General features: G+C 54.0%; 1 protein-coding gene across 5 annotated transcripts in view; it reads right to left on the bottom strand.

The window, feature by feature from the left end:
- IGHMBP2 (immunoglobulin mu DNA binding protein 2) overlaps nucleotides 1-20,024 on the bottom strand; it is a 28,363-nt gene extending 8,339 nt beyond the window's left edge. For 3 of the 5 annotated variants that reach the window (XR_011424150.1, XR_011424149.1, XR_011424148.1), the window contains exons 1-11: nucleotides 19,841-20,020; nucleotides 18,083-18,252; nucleotides 15,509-15,701; nucleotides 15,191-15,288; nucleotides 13,293-13,456; nucleotides 11,453-11,653; nucleotides 9,942-10,089; nucleotides 4,340-4,514; nucleotides 1,905-2,087; nucleotides 1,441-1,559; nucleotides 762-856 (exon numbers count right to left, since the gene is read on the bottom strand). Coding sequence is in view for 2 of the 5 variants with exons in the window: in XM_023654611.2 (XP_023510379.1) it covers nucleotides 762-856; nucleotides 1,441-1,559; nucleotides 1,905-2,087; nucleotides 4,340-4,514; nucleotides 9,942-10,089; nucleotides 11,453-11,653; nucleotides 13,293-13,456; nucleotides 15,191-15,288; nucleotides 15,509-15,701; nucleotides 18,083-18,252; nucleotides 19,841-19,926 (1,632 nt within the window). In the remaining 3 variants the exon portion in view is untranslated. Of the gene's footprint in view, nucleotides 1-761; nucleotides 857-1,440; nucleotides 1,560-1,904; nucleotides 2,088-4,339; nucleotides 4,515-9,941; nucleotides 10,090-11,452; nucleotides 11,654-13,292; nucleotides 13,457-15,190; nucleotides 15,289-15,508; nucleotides 15,702-18,082; nucleotides 18,253-19,840 lie in introns of all 5 variants that reach the window. The other 2 variants (XM_023654611.2, XM_023654612.2) reach the window with 2 other exon arrangements.
- Nucleotides 20,025-21,724: the final 1,700 nt, after the last annotated feature.

Genomic DNA, 21,724 nt, shown 5'->3' with positions numbered 1-21,724 from the left:
CAACCCCCAAGCCCCCGCGCTGATCTTCTGTCACTCCTCTTGGTCCAGGACAGCTCCCACCCCAGACACCCATGTGAGGCCTGTACACCCGGGAGGCGCCATGCTCACAACACTTCGAAGCAGGTGCGTCTTCCCACCAAAGGAGATGGGCTTTGCTTCCTAAGCGCACAGGCACGGAGAGAGAAAATGTGAGAGAAACTGAAAAGGAGGGAGCAGACGCCTGTCGCTTCTGCTAGCCCGCCATCTACGCCTCTCCAGGGACAGTGGCACCTCTGATTTCCCTAAGGAAACCGCCGCTCCCATGCTCAGTCCTCCCGGAGCCCATGAAGCCACGCCTGCCCCAGCCCAGAGATGGGTGAGGGCCCCAGCTCCCCACCACAGCGACTGGCTCAGGGATGGGGACCGCCTGAGCCAGACCAAGATGATTCAAAGCTGAGACTCTGGGAAATGCCGCAGGAGGATAGGCTGCTCCCCCGGGACGGCCCGTGTCAGGACAACTGGGCTGCAGATGAAGCCAACACAGGGAACCAGGCCGAGAGGTCACGACGGGCGGGGTGTGGCACAGCGAGTGAGACAGACAGACGGACACACAGAGGCTCTCGCTAATACCACCTCAGCCCTGGATCCAGCCACGACGCGGTCAATCCCACCCTGGTGCTTTCTGTCACAAGAGCCGATAAACTACCCTTTTTCTCCAGCCACTTTGGGGTGGTTGAGTCCCACCGATATACACAGAGAGGCGCGAGGGGGCCCTCTCACACCTGGAGGTTGTACGGCGTGATGACGGCAATGTCACTCGCGCAGACACCAGCATCCACCAGAGCCTGGACGTGCAGAGCAACGAGGCGCACTTCACCTGGAGGGGCGTAAACAGGTTCTCAGTACAGGGACACTGAGCTGACACCTACCACCAATGCTTGTCTTTAAGCGCTCCTGTCTCTCACAGCGAGCTGATTTTACATTGTGCCTGTGGTAGTGTCCTGGGAGCTGATAACCTGAGTCGGACGGTTGCCAGATTTAGCAAAGAATCAGGAGCCCCAGTTGCACCTGCGTTTCCAGAAACAGCGAGCATCTTTTAGTCCAAGCACGGCTGGTTCCTCCATTCACCTGGCAGCCCTGGGAGTGGATGGAACCCAGCAGTCTGCTACCACCAGCTGAGCAACGATCTCGCCCCCGGGCTCCGCCAGGCAGCGCTGGGCCAGCCTGCTCAGAACAAGACTAGAAACCCCGCCCAGGCCTACGTCTTCCCTGGGGAAGAAAGCGATGGTGCTCAACCTTCTGGAGCTTGTGGCTCAAACCTCCCACAGCCCGTCAGTGCCGCGTGCCCCCCCGCCTTTGCTCAGCTCGTCTCTGAAGCGGGCAGTCTGGAGGGACTTCCGTGCTTGGAGAGGAGCTCAGGTGTGTTTAAGCTACAGGCCGGCCCTTCCCAAGCAGGCTCACCAGGGTTCCCCTTAGACTGCTCATCCTCCTCTTCCAGCTCAAATAGCCCGCAGCCAGCCGTGTCCACCAGCAGCAGGGGGACGCCCGTCTCCTCCGTGGCAGCCACGCCCGGGAGGTCCCTGCTCGAGGGAGGAGACGGAACAGTGAGGCCGGCAGGAAGGAGTGCTGAGGCCCTCAGACCAGACCTCGCCTCCCCCTCACTCCCTGCAGCGCGGGCCCCTCCCCCAGAAAAATGGGGAACTGCCCCACGGGGAACACAATGAGCATGAGGAACGTCAGAGACTCAGAGGGGCCCAAACCCAGCCCTCCAGGGCAAGGCCACACTCCTTCCCAGAACACCAGGCCCAGAGCCAACTTTTACCCTAAAATCTTTACGGAACACAACTCAGGTGACACGGGGGGCTCTGTCAGGCAAGGAGGATGAGACAGGGGACGCCAGGCGGGGGTGTAACTGAGTCACTCACCGCAGGAGGTGCCCAGCCACGGAAGGGTGCGCCGTGAGCTGCCCGGCGTACAGGGCCTCCGAGGCCCATTGCATGATGGCCTGGTGCATGCGGTACTGCACGGTCAGCGTCCGCACCACCCTGGCGCCATACTCCTGGTCCAGGCGCTCCATCAGGCTGAGCGACAGCCCGGCCAGCGCAGCCCTGCACCCGAGAGGAAGGAACCGGAAGGAGGGCCTGAGTCCCTGAGTCCAGCTTGAAACCAGGGCCCAGGGAGGAAAGCGGTCCTCAAAGCTCAGGACCTAACAAAGCCCCTGCTCTGACCTAAGCTAAGTGTGTGGGCAGCTGAAGAGTGGCCCCTCAAAGACGCCCACGTCCTAACCCTGGGACCTGAGAACATGTGACCCTATGTGACAAGACGGACTCTGCAGACGTGATGAAATTAAGGGTCGAGATGCGAGACGATCCTGGATGATCCAGGTGGGTCCAATGTCATCACGAGGTCCTTAGAACAGGGAGGCAGGAGGGTCAAAGTGGGAGAAGACGAGGGGACAGGAGAGACAACTGAAGATGTTATGCTGCTAGCTTTGAAGACGGAGGAAGGGGCCACAGGTTAAGGAATGCGGGCACCTCCAGAAGCAAAAAGACAAAGGCACGCATCCTTCCCTGGAGCCTCCGGAAGGGACGCAGCCAACGCCTGCACGGAACCCACTGAGGCCATTTTGGGTCCGACTTCCAGAACCGTACGAGATAATAAATCTGTGCTGTTTAAGTCTGCGGTAAGCTGTTACAGCAGCAGCAGCAACTAACAGAGACATTCTTAAAATTCCGCACTCCAGGGGCTGGCCCCGTGGCCGAGTGGTTAGGTTCGCACTCTCTGCTGCAGGCGTCCCAGTGTTTCGTTGGTTCAAGTCCTGGGCGCGGACATGGCACTGCTCGTCAGACCACACTGAGGCAGCGTCCCACGTGCCACAACTAGAAGAACTCACAACGAGAAATATACAACTATGTACTGGGGGGCTTTGGGGAGAAAAAGGAAAAAATAAAATCTTTAAAAAAAAAAAAAAAAAAATTCTGCACTCCAGCCGTGAGAGTCCATCGCCGCGGGGACAGAGGCTGACGTTCACTGAGCATTCCTCCGTGCCAGGCTCTGCCCTCAGCACCTCACAGCCATCCACTCGCCAGCTCCCCCTCCAGAAGCACTTCTCCCCCACGACAAGCCTTCAGAACACACTGCCGCCTTTACTCCACCCCAAACGTCCCCCTCCCAAGGCCTCACTTGAAGCACCATGTCGGATAGCCTCGTTCTCTGCGGGCCCCTGACCGAACCGCCCCCAGCTCCCTGGGAGGCTGCACCTGACACACTCGCTTGCACATCTCGACTCAGAAAACAACGAGAGTTCCAAGGCCGATCATGACTTCCACGCACACGGCAGCAGAGAACTGTGTCAACCAGCACCAGGAAGAAGAAAGCGATCTTCAAGTGACTCGGGAGTCTTCACGGGTTTCCTTCCTTCTGGACACGGACTCTGGAACTGCCTTGTAAAAGGCCAGTTTGTTCACAGATACCCACATGCTAGGCTCTGTCCCCAGGCCTCATGTGACCCACATTCTAGCTGGGAGGATGAACGAACAAGTCCACATGTGCCACCACAGGGAGTGACGAGAGCTAAGGAAAACGAAGTAAGCTGACTAATGGACCGCAGGTGACGGGGATGTCCCTGCGACGGGGCGGTCACGGGAGACCACGCGGAGAGTCCAGCTGAGAGACAACTACGTGAAGGGAGGGCGTGACCTCCAGATATCCGGGAAGGAGTGGTCCAGACGGGGGGCCCTCACGCACAGAGGAGGCCAGCGTGGCCAGAGCAGGGAGGGAGGGGGAGTGGTGGGAAAGGAGGCGAGGAGAGGGGCCAGGCGGCAGCGGCACGTGCCCCACCCAGGAGGGCGCTGTGCTCGGTCACACTAGGGACACCGCGTCTCTGCAGCGGGCAGGATCGTATTTACTGAGTCCCTCCTCACGTCCCAGGCTCAGAGAAGCCGTGCTGGGCGGTGAGCTTGTCGACCCCGAGGTGAGCACAGCCCTCGCAGCGGCTCTCACGGCAACGTGCGCATCAACCTGCCTGGCTCCCTGACTCACTGCGGGACGCTCCACTCGGCAAGCGCGGACCGAGACCGTACCAGGTGCTGAGGCTACAAAGATGATCGCCATCTGACCCCTGACCTCATAAAGATGAACTCCATCCGACCCCTGACCTCAAGGAGCGCACGGCCTGACAGAGCAGACGTCTAAACGACTCAGTGCAACACGACGGGGTAGAAGTGCCATCAGGAAACGTGCAGAGGAGGGCAGACCCAGGACCTCCCGGTGAGCCCGGCGCCTCTGGGCTGGACTTTGAGGGATGGACCAGAGGGGTGGCGGGCGGGGGCGGAGAAGGCCCTCCCGCAGACGCTCTTACTTGTGAGAGACGATGGTGGGGGGCAGCTGTTTGTGATCTCCAGCCAGGACGCACTTCCTGGCCTTCAGCAGGGGGATCCAGCAGCTGGCTTCGAGGGCCTGGGCACACTCATCGATGACCACCACGTCGAAGTAGCCGTCGGGCAGCAACTTCAGAGGGCCGTCGGGAGAAGCACCTGCCGGGAACCAGAACCGTGAGCCCTTCCAGGAGGCACTGGCGTGTCCTAACAGCAGCAAGCACACCGGAAGAGACACACAAGCCAGCTGTTTCATAACCCAGTCTTGCATTAAAGACTGTGTGTGATAACCTTGAGTCTTGGAATAAACACTTGGGAAGGACATTAAAAAGCTCATGGTTCCAGCCCACCTGTGTCTAAGAGGGCAGCGGTGTGTCCCTAGCCACGGGCCACTCCGACGTTTCAATCAGCAAAATCAATCACCCCTTTGGGGCCGGGACCCCAAATCCTGGAAGGCTGTCTTATTTCTAAATATTACTTCCGTATCATTTTCTGAATTTAGAATTTAATTAATTCTCCTCTAAGTTCTTCTTGAACACACAGAACAACCAACTGCTGAGAATTCACCAGGAGAAAAAAACTCCGTGTACGTGACAACATAAACCACCATACCAGCTCCTCCTTCCTGGAACGCAGAGTGGTACAGCGGACCAAGTCCAAGCGTGAGCAGGACCTGAGCCCCACGCCAGCTCTCGCGAACTGCGGCGGGGCCCGGGCAAGCCACCCAACCCCTGCACCTCATCCACAAATGTGGACAAGGGCTGCATCTCTTCGATGGTCGCGATATCTAAAAACTAATATACCACGTGCATGCCAAGTAGTATACAGAAATCGCAAAAGGATGCGTATAAAAATAAATACGTGTATTTAATAATATACATAAAGTGCCTGCCACAAGAAGGCAGGTTTTAACACATGCTGTAAATGCTAGCTCTTGCCCTTTTCTGCCCTGGTTAATTATGCTGAGATATACAGAGATGCACACCCCCACATACGTTATTTGATGACTAAGATAGAGAACTTGAACCTCCCCAGCTTGACCCTCAGGACACGGGCGGAAAGCGTCCCCAGCACAGTGAGACTCAGGACCGCGGTTTGGAGAACTGAGAGGCGAGTTTAGACTATGTGAGCAACTTCACGGAGCAAAGGGAAGCCAGCAGACTCCTTCCAGCTCCCCAAGCCAACCAGCAGGGACCTAAAGGCCACACGCCGACCTTGCGGTGGGGGTTGGGGGCCAGCTGCTTTGTGATTTACAGAAAGCGCTGCATTTAAAGTCAGTCGGAGAGGATGTCAGCAGAGACGGCTGAGTAAGGACCTGAGAAAGTTCCCTCCCCGACTAAAGCACCGAGAACACTGGCAAAATTGTCAGGAGCAGCTTTTTCAGAACTCTAGAAATTAACCAAAGGCTTGCAGCCATCCAGGAGCATTTATTCAAAAAATAGCTAAGTCTGGGCAAGAGCAGCAAGCTTTATGGCGTTCCTATGGAGCAGGCACTGCTCCCCAGTTCCATGGCAGACTTGAAGCCAACAGCCTGCAAGCACGGTGAAAACCAGCAGCCTGACAGCCACCGGGGAACAGGGCTCCTTCAAAGCCCCATCCAAGAGAACTGTCACCACCAGACCCATCTGTGGGTCCCTAGTAAGATCTCCTCACACTGCCGTCAGCATCTGACCTGACCTGGAGCTCGCCCCGTGCAAACAGCCGTGTCTCCGGGGGTGTCTGCTGAAACCATCAGAGGCAAGTGTTGAACATCAGAGCTCTCGGGGGCCATGGGCAACAGGTGGAGCCAACGACAGGAGGACCAAGAGCTTCAAACGAAAAGCGAGGCAAAGAGAGGTCCACAGGGTCTTTGAAAAGCTCTGACACATTCCTGCGAAGCCAGAAGGCCACGTGCGTGTAGGGGTGTGTGCACACCCAGGAATGACCCGAGGAGGCCCCAGGTGCGTGCCTCTGGCTCACCTCGAGGCTCTGCACGAGCAGGAAGTGAAGGCTGTGCTGCAGACTGCCTGGCTGGGCACTCAAAGTGCGCCCCTACACACTCGGAGCCCCTCGGCAAAGACAGGAGACTTCCTGGTGCCAGGAGTTCAATGAATCGATTTAATCATGACCAACCGCTAAGCTAATGAGCAGAGGCTTCAGTGGCCACCCTGGGCGAAAAACACAGACTCTGCAGAATCAGCTCAGAAAAGTCACTAAGCAAACAAACAACAACAGAGCAGCGACAACCAACCCTGGGGAGGGAAGAGAACCTGACGTCTAGAGGGGCCACGGGATGTTATTGCAAATGTTCAGGCTTCCAGGGAAAATTCAAGACGGGCAAGGAGACACAGTGTGGCCCACACACGAGGAAAGAGCAGTCACCAGAACCTGTCCCTGAGAAAGCACAGACGTCGGTCTTACTAAACATCAGCTATTTCCAGCCTGGTGGCGCAGCAGTTAAGTGTGCACGTTCTGCTTCAGCAGCCCGGGGTTCGCCAGTTCGGATCCCAGGCATGGACCTACATACTGCTTGTCAAGCCATGCTGTCCCACATATAAAGTAGAGGAAGATGGGCACGGATGTTAGCTCAGGGCCAGTCTTCCTCAGCAAAAAGAGGAGAATTGGTGGAGATGGTAGCTCAGGGCTAACCTTCTTCAAAAAAAAAAAAAAAGCAAAACCACCCAACAGCAAAACAAAATGTTCAAAGAGCTGAAGGAAACCATATCTAAAGAAATAAAGGAATGTATGAGAATGATGTCTCACCAACTAGGAACTATCAATAAACGGACAGAAATTATAAAAAAAAGAAATAGAAATTCTGCAGCTGAAAAGTATAATAGGGGTCGGTCCCGTGGCCGAGTGGTTAAGTTCGCATGCTCTGCTTCAGCAGCCCAGGGTTTCACTGGTTTGGATCCTGGGCACAGACATGACACCGTTCCTCAGGCCACGGAGGTGGCATCCCACATGCCACAACTAGAAGGACCCACAATTAAAATATACAACTAGGTACTGGGGGAATTTGGGGAGAAAAAGCAGGGAAAAAAAAAAAGATTGGCAACAGTTGTTAGCTCAGGTGCCAATCTTTGGGGGAAAAAAAAGTATGATAACCAAAATTCACTGGAAGGGCTGAACAGCAGATCTGAATAGGCAGAAGAATTAGTGAACTTGAAGAATTATTCAGTGTGAGGAACAGAAAGAAAAAAGAATGAAGGCAAATGAAAGACTGCAAAGACCCATGGGACACCATCAAGCGCATCAATATCCATACCACAGGAGTCCTGGAAGGAAAGGAGAGAAAGGTGCAGAAAGAATATTTGAAAACATAATGGCTGAAAACTTCCCAAATTTGAGGAAAACATCAATCCACACGTCTAAGAAAGCCAGCACACTCAAAGTGGTTTACTCAAAGAGCCCCGTGGAGACACATCGTAATCAAGCTGCCAGAAAACGAAGAAAGCAGCCATTGGTCACGTACCAGGGAATCCTGGATACGGTTAACGCCCACTTTCTCATCAGAAACTTAGGAGGTCAGAAGGCAGGGGGTGACAGAGTCTTAAAACCAAGAGAAAGACTGTCAACCAGGAATTCTACATGCAACAAAGCTATCGTTCAGGAAGGAAGGAGAAAAAAGATACACCCAGATACAGAGAAGCAAAGAGGACTCGCGCACAGACCTGCCCTTCAAGAAATACTGACGGGCATCCCCTGGGCTGAAATGAAAGGACTCCAGACAGGAACTCAAACCCACAGGAGGAAACAGAGAGCAGAGAGCACGGAGGGATCTGGTGTTTGACTCTTCTTCTGTCCTATCTGATCTAGAACACAAGTGGACAGAACGCTAATGATAAAGCCAATCAGAGCCTGGACTCTTCCTCTGTGCCCCACGTCCTGGCCCCCTGCTGTGCACGCCTTGTGCGATCCCCCCACTTGTGCGGCCCAGACCTGCGCCTTGCTTCTAACCAACAGAATATGGCAAAGGTGACGGATGTCACGTCTGACAACATTACGTAGGATTACGGCCCCTCCTGCTGTAGGCTGTCGCATGCCGGCTGTGAACAACGAGCGGCTGTGCCGGGAAGCAGCTAACCCCATCGCCAGCAACTGATGGTTTTCACACCACAGGAGATTTCAAAGAAAGAACATTACCAGTGATAAAAATGCTTATTTCATAATGATAAACTGATTAACGAATCAAGAGAACGTAACCTGACATTTATGCTCCTAATAAAAGAGCTTCAAAAGAGATGAGGCAAAGGGGCTGGCCCCGTGGCCGAGTGGTTAAGTTCGCGCGCTCCGCTGCAGGCGGCCCAGTGTTTCGTTGGTTCGAATCCTGGGCGCGGACATGGCACTGCTCGTCAGACCACACTGAGGCAGCGTCCCACGTGCCACAACTAGAAGAACCCACAACGAAGAATACACAACTATGTACCAGGGGGCTTTGGGGAGAAAAAGGAAAAAATAAAATCTTTAAAAAAAAAAAAAAAAGAGATGAGGCAAAAACTGACAGAACTTCAAGGAGACAGACAAATGCACAAGAGAGATTTCAAGGCCCCTCTCTCAACAGGCGATAGGACCAGCAGACAGGAAATCAGCAAGGATAGAGAAGACTCGAACACAACCATCAACTATCAAGAAATCGATGAAATATTCCAACAAAACCAGAAAACACACTCTTTTCAAGGGTCCACAGAACATTCACACAGACCGTATTCTGGACCATAAAACGAGCCTCAGGGAAACGATCCAAGTCTTACGCCCCACGTCCTCCGACCACACAGAACCATGTTAGAAATCAATGACAGGAAGGTATCTGGAAAATCCACAACTATTTGGAAAGAAAATAACACCCTTCTAAACAACCACGGGTCAAAAAAGAAATTGAAGGGAAATTAGCATTTTACAAGGGATGAAAACGAAACACAGCACATCAGACTCTGTGGGACAGCACGCGAGCGGTACTAGGGGACGTTTATAGCAACAAATGCCCATATCAGAAAAAAAGACAGGTCTCAAATAAACGGAAATCAACGACCTCAGCTTCCACCTTAAGAAAGGAGAAACAGAAGAGCGAACTAAATCCAGTGAGCAGAGAAAGGGAATTAATAAGGATCGATGCAGAAATTGATGAAACAGAAAACACAAAAACTAGAGAAAACCAGGGAAACCAAAAGATGGTTCTTTAAGAAGATCAATAAAATTAATAAACCTCTAGCCAGAAGATCAGGAAAAAAACAGGATACAAACGACCAACATCAGGAATGAAAGAGGAGACACCATTACAGATGCTGGAGATACTAAAAAGATAATCAGGGACTATCATAAGCAACTTTACACCTATAAATTCAACAACTCGGATTAAGTGGACAAAGTCCTTGGAAAATACAAGCTCCCTCGGGCAGAGAGAACCTGACCATCCCTACATCGATGAAAGAAGCTGGATCTGCAGTTAAAAACCTCTCTACGAAGCAAACTCCGGGTCCAGAAGCTTCATGGGTGAATCCCCCAACACTAAGGACGATGCTACCCAGACCCCTCCAGGACCCTGAGGAAGAGACCACCCCGCCCGCTCCCGCTGAGGCCGGAGGGCTGGAGGACGCCCCTCCTCACCCGTGTTTGTCGCAAGGACCACGTCCGCCGACGTGAGGCTTTCCAGCATGGCCGCCTCCTCCCGTTCCTTGAGTTCTTTTCTTAGCAGCTTGATTTCACTGCGAAAATTACTTTTCTCTTGCTTCTCCTGGATTTTTTTGTTTTTCACCTACAAAGGAAAGCAAAGAAAATAGAATTATTCGGACGTGACTTTGTACTTATTTAGCTCTTTTTCATTGATGAGGTGCTTTTATTTATAATCAGTTGGTCCACTTCAGTAAGTTCTTTAAAAGACACTAAAAGTCAAAACTCTTTCTTGAAAGAGGACACACACACAGGTGACTAGGCGCCTGACAGCCCGACGGGCCTCAGAGCCGGTGTCGCCTGCACAGGGAGAGGCGGAAAAGGAAAGTCCAGGGCCTCGAGGCAGATGGCGTTTTACTCTGAATGCAGACGAGACCAAAAAGTGGCCCCCAGCCCTGCCCTGCCCAGAGTCATGGACGTGCTCTCAGGGAAGAAAAAGCCCCTGCTCGCCCAGGGTTGGGGTGCGAGGCGCTCACACAGGACAGGCTGAGCTGCACCTCCCGCTCCACACTCGTCAGGAGGGAACAAGACTGCTTCAGCCATAAAAGGCTCACCTGAACCTCAACTGACTCTAACACCGGAAGACACGTAACCCCTTCCTTATCCCTGATTTCTGCTTTGGAGGATGGGGGTTTGGCAGGAGTGACACGAGGGGTTTTATCGTGCCTAACTCACAGAGAAGGAAGTCCTGACTGACTTAAACAGGAGCGAGGAAATGAAATCCCCCACATGTGGGATGGAGCAAACAACGTCGCTGCACATTCCTGGACAGCTTTAACTGCGTTTGCCCTGTTCCCACCCCGCTATTCCCAATACGGCACCCTGCGCGCTATCCCACTACTCCTCGGGCCCACGGGACAGGCTGACCCACAGCACCGCCCTGAGGGCCCAGGACACCGAGGAGTGCCGACCTGAGGCCGGGAGACCAGCCGATGGTGGGCAAACACAGGGCAGGACAGGCAGTTCAGGAAATTCGGGCGGACATGGAAACTAGAGAACCAAAGAGCTCGGAAGTACTGGATTGCCAGAGAAAATGCCATCTCAAATTGACCTGTCACTGACCACGCTCTCTTTCACAAGGATAAGGCAAAATGGACCAAAAAATTGGGGAGGGTGCATATTTTCTGAATTTTTATTTTCAGGTTTTTTTTGGTTGCCACTATTACCCAGACAACATGACCAGCCATGAGGAATACTTAAGAGAAATGTTTTTTTTAAGACCATCCCTCAGCTTCTCATGGAACTACCCTGAAGACAGCTGAGTCCCTATGAAACCCTGAGTAGAGGTCTCTATCAGAAAGGGGCAGACACAAGGCTTGAAATGATCAGATGAGTCGATGGAGGCCAGAGAAAGGCAAGAAGAATACAGACAGATAAAATCCACTCCTTGAAAAGGCCGCAGATCAGAACACCACACACTAAGTGCACACTGGCTGAGAGACACATACAAAGACCTGGTCGATGTCCTTTCTGATATCTGCGACAATCTGTGCGTTGTCACTCCGCGCTAAAACCGCGTCGAGGGAATGCTGCTGAATGGATTCCAGAAGTCGGGCAGGGTGCCCGAGGCGCAGGATCCTCTGCTTGCACTGAGCCAGACGCTCCACCAGATTGTCCACTGCGATGTTGGAGGGCGCACAGCACAGCACCTGGGGAAGCAGAGAGCCACTCAGGCTTGGTGACTTCCTTTTTAATGAAACCACTTAAGTTTATGCTAGAATAAACAGAAAGCCTTACAGGTACAGACAGGCGGGTGGAGTGTGTACAAGTGGGAGTGTTAAAGGGTAAACACACAGCTACAAGGACGAGCAAAGACGCCTAAAGGGGACACAGCACTGTGCACTGACACGACATCTGGGTGCCTAGCGCCAGGTCTGAAGAACCTTTAGTCTCCAAAGCACCAGAAACAGTAAGTGACTTGCAACTGGAAGGAAAAGGACTCGAAGATTAAAGTGTGCCCTGAATAACTGAGGCTGGGACACCCATTATCACCAATCAAACCATTCTACCATCCGACCAAGTGGGACAAGGAAACTCTTTCTGAATGGGCCCAGTCTGGCTCCAGAACCGCAGCCCCACTACAGACGCAGGTGGCAGCCGGCAGAGGAGGCAGGGAGGAGGGTCGTCACCCGCAACAGGCGGCTGGGCCTCCCCACGTCCTGGCATCGCCCCGACCCACACTGGGGTGGCCAAAGGCGCACCTGCGCCCGAGCGTGCACACAGGCGCGTCCGGTCTCACCGTGTAGCGAGACAGAAGGCACCCAATTAAACCACCAACTCTGCTGCCTGCCCATAGGTCATCTTGTGATCCAGTTTTCAAATGTCTGTGTCAAGACATCCCTTTGTAGGAAGGCATTAGCCATGGTTTTGCAACCGAGTGACAGATTCCCTGCAGCTCCCAGGAGCAGTGGTTCTGCCCAGAGGCTCTGGAGGGACCGTGTGGCCGGGCTGAAATCCCAGCCCTGCCGCTCACCAGTGAACGACTGGAGCACGTGACCCTGCTTCGCAGCTTCCTCTGTAAACTGGGGCCACTGACCGACCATGGCGCCCAGGGTCTCTGTGGGGATTAAAGGAGCGCATATGTGGAAAGCACTTAGAAGGGTGCCCGGTTTATAAAAAGCACCCAGTAAACGTCAACCTACAAGTGTTGACCGTTATTATTCCAATTCTCACCATTATTCAACATTTAGAAACCAGAAAGATTTTTTTAAAAGCTTTCTTGTTCTCAGAATCCATGATGACTCGTGTTGATGCAGATGAGGATGAAAGAGCCTTTCCCAACCATTAAAAACGTACGTGAACACTAACGCACATTAGAGTCCACGTGTTGGAAAAACCAGTGACCTGCGCACTGCACCCGTGTGTCGTCTCAATTAACCAGACCACCTGACTGCCCATAAGCCATCCGTCTCTCCCAACCAGCCACACCTCTGAGGGACACAGGCGGCCTCAGTCCATGGCACGCCCCCTGCACACCCGGCATGGGCCTGAACCCAGAGCGTGGGCCCACGAGTGCACTGAGGGGACCACCTGGACTGGGACCTGGTGACAACAAAGACCTCAGCCACAGAGGGCTCGCAGGGCCTTTCTCAACAACTTAGACCGAGTGCCTGGGCATGGACACAACAATGCATGCAGCTGCCGAAAACCAGAAAGGGCTGAAGCCAGTGCCCGGTCAGCGAATAGCCAGGAATGTTCCCAGACCCCAGGCTGGGACCCCACGGGCGCCCACGAGCACGGCACACCGGAGCCGCTGGGTGCTGCCGGGACACGGTGTCTGCTGCCCACCTTCAAGCCCTGCTTCACAACTTGGAGGATGACTTCAACTACCGTGGTGGTCTTCCCAGTGCCAGGAGGCCCGTGGATGACGGCCAGTTCCTTCTGGGACAGTGCAAACTTAACAGCTTCCTTCTGGGAGGCGTCCAGGGAGGCGTTGCAGAACGTCAGCGGGCCTGCAGGAGAGGCGGCAGCGTCAGGCTCCCCGCTCGGCCCCTGAGCTCCAGCCACGCAGAGCACACGGAGGACACAAGGAGAAAGCCGGCCCTGCCCAGGAGGCACCGTCTATGCAAAATCGATCTGCTTTGTTTCCAGAGGGTTCTCCTAGAACGGGGATGGGCGACTGTGGACCACAGGCCAAACCCAGCCCGCGCCTGCTCCGTGAGTCGGGTTTCACTGGAGCGTGGCCACGCCCGCTCGCCTGCACGGTCTCCGGCTCTGGCCCGCCAAGCTACAACATTTACAACCTGCCCCTTTATGGACAAAGTCTGCCAACTCATGCTCCAAAATAACAGACTTTTCTGAAATAAATGTTTCCTGGAACACATCTGTTTCTACCATATTGTCCCTTTTAAACTGCCCGTAAAATGACAAAAACAAATAATAAAAAGAACTACGAGCAAATTCCAGGATTGCGTTTCTATTCTGCATCTTTCATGACCAATACTATCTGCTCCGTAGGCCCTGGGCTTCCGGAGAGCAGGTGCTGCTGTGTCCAGCTCTGTGCCCACAGCACCTGCCACAGGGCGCCTGCTCCCCAGAGACGCCCGACACAGGAGCGCGCCCGTCTCTCTGGCACAGGGCACCATCCAGCCTGGACGACCCAGACAGACTAGGAAGCCGTCACAGGCCGTTGGACCGAAGTCCCAGTGCGCGCTGCCCTGCTCCATACCGTGGCCCTCTTTCCCACCACGATCAAGATATATCGTGTTCCTTCAAACATAAGAAATAAATGTCTAACTCAGTTTCCAGCACATAGCAGCCTCTCAATATTAACATTTGGCAGAAATAAAATATCATTGAAATGTGAGTGCTTTTAGAACTTGAAAAAGTCCTACAAAGTCGCCCCGGGTTTAAAGCCAACACAAGACTGGGTGTGCCAGCACGGGTATGACTATGGTTGCGGGATATCCTTGGGTTAGAAGTGACTGAAGGATGCTGGAAAAACTGGCCAAGTGCAATATCCAGAGGATCGTTAAATTATAGGCAGCCGCTTGAGGAGATAATAAATGCTTCTCAAAAATGAGGTTCTTCCAGAACACTCAAGAAGGATAGGACAAAGTGCACAGACTACCATAAGTTAAAAGAGCATGCGTGTGCATACACGTACATGTACATACGTAAAACAGACATACTGTTCTGCATGGAAGTGGAAAAAACTAGAAGAATGCCCACAAATAGCAGTGAGGCTGACTCTAAATGGGAGGTTTTTCACTGATTTGTTTCCCGTGTTTGTATGCCTCTTTATTTCCAAATTCTCTATAATTAACACATATCACTCTTATAATCAGAAATAAGCCATCTTCAGTTTGAAGGATGCTGAGAAAATAATCAAATGCATTTAGAATTGAGAATTTTCAATCCCTGAAAAAAGCTATGGAGCATAAAGTATGATCAGCTAGCCTCTATTTTCACAGAGCACTGGGCTACGAGAAATATCCCTACGTTTCAAAGTAAAATATTTAGACATTAGAAACAATGTTACCAAAAAGTCAATGAATGAGCCACTCCTTTGACATCTGAGTACAGAAAAGAGTCCAGTTCATTCTAAGAAACTGACACAGAGATAAGAAGGTGGGTTTCTTCTCATAGTACATTCTCAAACTCTTGCTGAAATGGCCCGAGGTCACGCTGTTCCCGAGACTTTCTGTAGTGATTTCAATCAGAAAAGAAAAACCAAAGGTTCTTACCTATTTCGCTGGCGGGACTGGGGGCTGACGCGCCGAAGAGGACCTCTATGAGCGAGGATGCTGGGCCAGAATGGTACTTCCTGAGGGTAATCAGAGCTCTGCCGAGGGAGAAGAGAGTCAGCAGCTCGCTGACAACCAGTAGCTAACTCAGCGCCCGAGCCCTGCTCCCACCTCACGCGAGGGGCACGCGAACCACCCAGAAAATGGCGAACCACCCAGAAAATGCGGCCGCTCTCTGCCCAGCGGGGGAAGAGCAGCCGGCAGGAGGGAGCTGCTCTTGAGGAAAGCATCCCACGTGGTTCCCAGGCCCATGCTTACTTCTTCTGTCGCTTATACGTGACGTCATTGGCAAGTTTTAAAAGTCTGTAGGAACTCTCTCGGTCCAAGCTCAGCTGGCAATCATGGGATTCGTCAAAGGCCACCGAGACCGATTTCTGGGTGATGCGGGTCAGGATCCCAGTGGCCAACTGACTGCCTTCATTAGCAGCATCATACAGACCCACTATATCACCTGCGGAAACAGAGGCTCGGTTACATACAATCCTGGACAAAGTTAAATGTGAATTATTCCACATACGAGGTCTAGCATACTTCAAATATCAGATCTGTTACTTTCTTTAGAAACGAAATCAGTAGCAGTAAAACAAAATTTTCTTAACACACATCTAACGAAAACTGACTTGAGATCACTGAGCTCAATGAACAGCTTGAGACAATCAGCAGAGTCTGCGCAGCGGTTACGTGCCTCCTCGGCCAGGCACTGGTCTAGGCGCCGGCCCGAGGAGGAATAAAACCCAGGCCCTGCCCTCCCACTGGGGACAGAGGAACAAACACTGCCGTCCGTCAGACGTCCGCGTGGAGGGCTCCGGGGAAGACAAAGCACAGGGCCGGTGGGAGGAGCCAGGCCTCTGTGGGGACCCGTAAGCAGGGTGGGCCCTGAGGTGGGGGCCACGGGCACATCTCAAGGACAATGTTCCAGGAGGAAAGGAATGTCGACAGAGGAGGGCCAGGGAGTGTGTGCTGCCCACTCGGCACAGTGCTCCCCACTCGGTGATGCTGTGCGGTGATTTACCCGGCCACCAGGTGAGTCTGAGGGGTTTCCCCCAACGCAAGGGACAGAGCAGGCAACCCACGCTGGAGCCAATCAGGGTGTCCCAGCCCCCCAGTGACTGGCTCAGGGAGAGCCCCTGAGAGAAGAGACACCCTTGCGTGGGCATGTGGGAAAGAAACCCTCCCTCTTTGCAGCTGACCAGAAACCTGAGAGGACACAGGGGCTAGCACTGCCACCACATGGCACCTGAGAAGGAAGCCAACCCAAGAGAGGGCAAAGCCAAGAAAGGGAGAGAAGCTGAGTCCTCCCAGCCGCGAAGCCAGCCTGCCGCTATCGCGACCAACGCAACCCTTCCTGCCCAAGCCAGGCTGGCCTGGGTTTCGTCACCTGGAACACAGATATTCGGACCCAACAAGAATCCACTGAGACAAAACCAGGGCTCCCCCACATCAGCAGCCCCTTCAGTCTGTGTGGGAAAGCACGCGCCACGCCGCAGCCAGGCGCAGACTCAGCCCCAGGAGATGACTTCTCCTGCACCTGACTCTTTCCTCTGCCCTCTCCCCGACTTTTAAAGACAAAGAGCAGGCTGCGGCCACGCCGCTGGGGCAGAGGTCTGGACCCGTGTGCCGAGACCGCCACGGGGACCCCACCGCACTGTGCCCTCTCCGTGGGCGCCCTGAAGAGGACCTCACATCTCGGAATTTACGTCTGTGAGCTACTGAGCTTTCGAACGGCCCCTCGGAAGATGAAAAGTAACAGCTCCACCTAAATCGCAGGAACAGCAGCAGAAGCACACGGAATTTCCAGCTCGATACTTTTCCATTAAAGGCCACTTTCTCCGACTGCCTGTCACTCCTCGATCTCTGAGGTCACTCACTCCACAACGCTACTAACTGAATGCAGATTGTCACCTTTGGTTTCCAGAGTTTACAAGCCCCTGCACAATCAGTCCTGCTCACTGAATCCCGACGGCGAGGCCGAGAGGCAGTGCGGTGACCCCTTAGCCCAGGCTCCAGAGAACGGTCACTTACAAGGAAGCGTGAGACCTCAAACTCCGCTCGGGGAGGACTCGGACCAGCGGCTCCCCTCATCGCTCTCCTCCCATCTGTCTCCAAACCCAGCCAGTGTTCCAACCACTGCGGGACAAGCATCCAGGAAACCAACAAACTGCCCCACCAAGACGAGGCACAGAGACACATGTAGGGAAAGTCAGCGGGGCTCTCTCCAGGTTTCCAGTCTGAGGTCCGCACAAGCATCCCTGGCATGTGGTCAAGAAGCTGCCTGTAAATGCCCCTCCTTTCCAGCAGGGCGGCCGCAAGCTTAGCTGAAGTGTGCCTGGACGAGAAGGGTGTGGGATACAGAACTACGCCTGCTGCACCCTGAATGATGGGGACCAGGGCCGCCCAGGAGAAAAATAATGACAGTCATGTGTAACCTTCAGCTTTCCAGGAGCCAAGTTAACAAATGTAAAAGAAACAGCTAAACTGATTTTAATAATAACATATCTCATTACTCAACCCAATATATGAAAAACACTATCACTTCAACATGGGGTCAGTATTCAAAAAAATTACTCTTGAAGGATTTTAACTTCTTTTGTGCTAAATCTTCCAAGTCTGGTGCGTGCCTTACACGTGTAGCCATCACCAGCCACACAACTGCCACTCAGGACAGTGCCCATCTGGGCTACGAAGAGCCACGTAACTGCTGGACTTCTAATTAAGCATTCATCATGGCAACGCTTTCTCCTCCAACTGATCACGCGCAACCCAGTCCTCGCGAGAGTAAAAGACACAGGCTGCAGGCCAGCAATAGTCAATGTACGTCAAACATGCACAGACCGGAAGTAAAGCTGTTACTGGGCAGCACGGCCGAAGACACACATCTCCGGGGCTCAAAGGTGACCAACAGCCGTCCGTACAGCCCGGTGCGCTGGCTGGACACCTGCAGCTTCAGCAGACAGACGCCTCGGCTCTGGAGTTCCTTCAGAGAGATGTTTTCCTGCCAGGACCTGGAAGACACGATATTGAAAGCTTCATGCAGGAGGTATGGAAAAGGGAGAGAAAAGCAGACAGAGATCTGTGCCTGGGCACTCACTATGACCCAACGAAACTCCCAACCTGCCCCTCTCGAACCTGCCCCTCCCACATCCTCTGGTGCAGTCATGCCACGGCCCTTCTCCCAGGTCCTGAGACAGAACCTAAGGTCTTCTCGACTCTCTCCCCACATCCCAGTTCCACGCGTCACGAAGGCCTCGCAGGCCCCCCATTTTCACCCTCGTGACTCCGCCTCTGCCTCTCATCCTCGCTGCCACAGCCTCGGTCCAGGCCCCCATCACTGATCCTCCAGACTATCGAGCCTCCCACCTGCCTGGCCTCGGGGCTCTCCCATCCAGTCACGGGCAGCAGCGCCCAAGTGATCCTGCCAAAATGCCCATCTGTTCGCCTCCCTCACCCGATTTAACTGTGCTGGGGACCCCCTCTGCACACAGGACAGCACACGAGCTCCTTGGCAAGGCATTTCTCAAACTGAGCCCTGTGTGTCTTTTCGTGGGTGCTGACTCTGCATGGGTGCCACGCTGAGCACTTGATTCACAGAGATCACTTCATTCTCACAGCAGTCCTGTGGGGTGGGAATGACCTATTTCACCGCTGCAGTAACTAAGGCTCAGAGACGTAACCTGCAAAGTTGCACAGCCATAAACAAAGGAACCCAGATTCCAGTAAGGACCGAAACAAGCGGGGCTCTGGCTGGCTCCTTCCTCACAGGCAGGCTGCCCGCCCTCCCAGCGCCTTTGCCAGGAATGCTCCTCTGCAGCCACCTAACTCCTATTTTCCTGCAGTGCCTCCTCCTCCCTGAAGCCACCTCTTTTAGCCGCCCCCCCACCCCAGGGTGAGCCGCCGTCCCTCTGTCTGTCCACGGCGCTGTTCGTACCTGCGCTTGCACAGGTCACGCTGCAAGGGCACTGCCCACGCTTCTATCCACCCCCCTGCTTGGACTCGGGCTCCGGGTAACCACACAGATCGCCCCTTCCCTCGGGCCTCTGGGGGATGGGTGTGAACATGCACAGGGACAACAAGAGTGGACCAGAGTGGACAGGCCAGGAGGAGGGTGGACGAGCGTGGACGGGCTGGGACGAGAGTGGATGAGCCAGGACCAGAGTAGAAGAGAGTGGACAAGGGTGGAGGAGAGTGGATGAGCCAGGACGAGAGGGACGGGCCAGGAGAAGGGTGGACGAGAGTGGACCAGAGTGGACCGGCCTGGACAAGCGTGGACAAGAGTGGACGGGCCAGGACGAGAGTGGACCAGAGTGGACGGACCGGGACGAGAGTGGACCAGAGTGGACGGGCCGGGACCAGAATGGACGGGCCGGGACGAAGCTGGAGGCCCGCGGGGACGCGACCGGGCAGACAGGCGGGCCCGCGCGAACGTGCAGGGGGCACTCTGGGAGAGGAAAGAAGGGGCTCCCAGGGTCCAAACCGGAGCGGGCTGCCGGGAGCGGACGCGATGTCCATCCCCGAGGCGGCTGCTGGGGCCGAACCCTCGGAGGCCCGCCCGGGGCCGAGCGCGACGGGGCTGGGGCCCGGCCGCCGCCGTACCTGCGCTCCTCCACCTCCGCGTCCCTCTCAAGCTCCAGCAGGTCCAGCTGCCTGGCCACGAAGCTCTCCACGGCCGCCGCTGCCATGGCCGCCGCCTGGCCCGGCCCGGAGCCGCCGAGGTCCCGCCGCTGCGCGGGCGCTGTTCGCCGCCGGGCGCGGTGCGTCGACGCACCAGGTTCGCGCCGCTTCCGCTTCCGGCCGAGGCTGCGGGAAGATGGCGGCGGCCGTGGCGGCCTGGGCCCTGCCGGTCACCTTCGGGCGTGTGGTGTCCGCGTGCAGCCGCAGCATCCGCAGACCGCCGGGGCCCGGAGCAGGTGAGAGCCACGGGTGTGTCTGTGTCCGGCCTGTTGCCTTCGGGGCTGATCGCCCTTGTTGATGCGCTGAATACAGCACGGGCTTTGGAGTCGGGGGCACCTGGGTTCAAATCCTGGTTCCTTTAGGTTAGTAGCTTAAATACGGACGATAGCTCTTCAACTTTTGAATATGCTCTGTGTTACCGGGGAAGCAAACAGAGGCTCAGAGAGGTTGACTAACTTGCCAGAGTCACCCAGCAGGGAAGTGCGACAGGAGTGATTCAAACAACTCGGTCCGGCTCCAAAACCTGTGCCTTACCATTGCCCCCAGGCTTCGAGCCACTTTCTAAGCCTCATTGTCGTCATCTGGAAAATGGTGGTGAATGTCCTCGCCTAAACTTAACCCATTCGGCAAAAACCAACAGCTGTCTTTTAGGCCCTGAGTTGTTATGAGGCCCGAAAAGGGTTATGTTCATCAAAAACATAACCTTTATGCCAAAAATGTAACCATCTGCCTAAAAACAGTCCGAGTGTGTGTTTGTGTGCATGAGTGCTTATATATGGTTTTAAATTGGGTTAGATGTGTATTTGATGATGTTAAAGAATTTTCCCTGTTTTAGGTAATATGATAGTGTCGTCGTTATGTTGGGTGTTTTTGAACAAATACTTACCTGTCATAGAAGTATACTGGCATCTTTACTGATGAAACAGTATATGATTTGCTTTAAAATAACGGCAGAGTTGAGCCAGAGGCAGTGGAAATCGAACAAGACTGGTCGCGGGTTGGTAACTGTTGAATCCAGAGACAGAACTTTGAGGGCTCAGGACTCACTATTCTCTTCTCTTCGCTTTTGTATGATTGACATTTTCCATAATAAAACTTGAGTTTAAGTAGCAGGGAAGTTTTTACAAAAGCAATAGGACTCACTCTGTTCTGCTGACGTGAAACCGCCTCTCGAAGGCGGTGTTCCATCCCAGACTCCAGCTGTTTAAGAGAGAAACACAGAGGAGGTGTCTCGAGTACAGAGAAGGTGACCAAAATAGTGAGCAGGTGGGGCCTTGAGGAGTGAGTGAAGGAATTGGGATGAGAAGAGGCAGTCACAGCCCTGAGACTCTGAACGACGGTCCGTGGAGAGGAGGGAGCATGTCTGTGTCCTGTGGGGTCGAGGGCTGGGCAGAGACCATGGGCGAGAGGTGCAGGGAAGCAGGGCGGATGCAGAAACTGACGGAGCTTCTAGCGGTGGGACGGCTCCCAGGAAAGTGCAGAGTTCCCAGTCATGGAGTGTCCAGGGGCCTTCGTTCAAGGACGGAGCAGGGTAGGTTTCATTCATTATTCACCATTTATTGAGTACCTGTTAGGTGGGGATGCGTCAGGAATAAACATAAAACAATAGTCCCCAGCATCCTGATGGGAGAAGGGGTCTGCGGAGAGACAGCAATTTTTAAAAATAAGCACATGACATAGCATGTTGAGCTAATGGGTCTTATGGAGAAAACTAAGGCGTGAGTCGGGAGGGAGGGGTTCGGTTTTAAATAGGATGGTGGGGAAGGTGTCCCGGCTGAGATGGTGTTTGAATAGAGACCCAGAGGA

The sequence above is a fragment of the Equus caballus genome, chromosome 12, assembly GCF_041296265.1.
Source record: "Equus caballus isolate H_3958 breed thoroughbred chromosome 12, TB-T2T, whole genome shotgun sequence".
NCBI classification, from domain to species: domain Eukaryota; kingdom Metazoa; phylum Chordata; class Mammalia; order Perissodactyla; family Equidae; genus Equus; species Equus caballus.
This window is presented reverse-complemented; position numbering and strand designations above follow the sequence as displayed.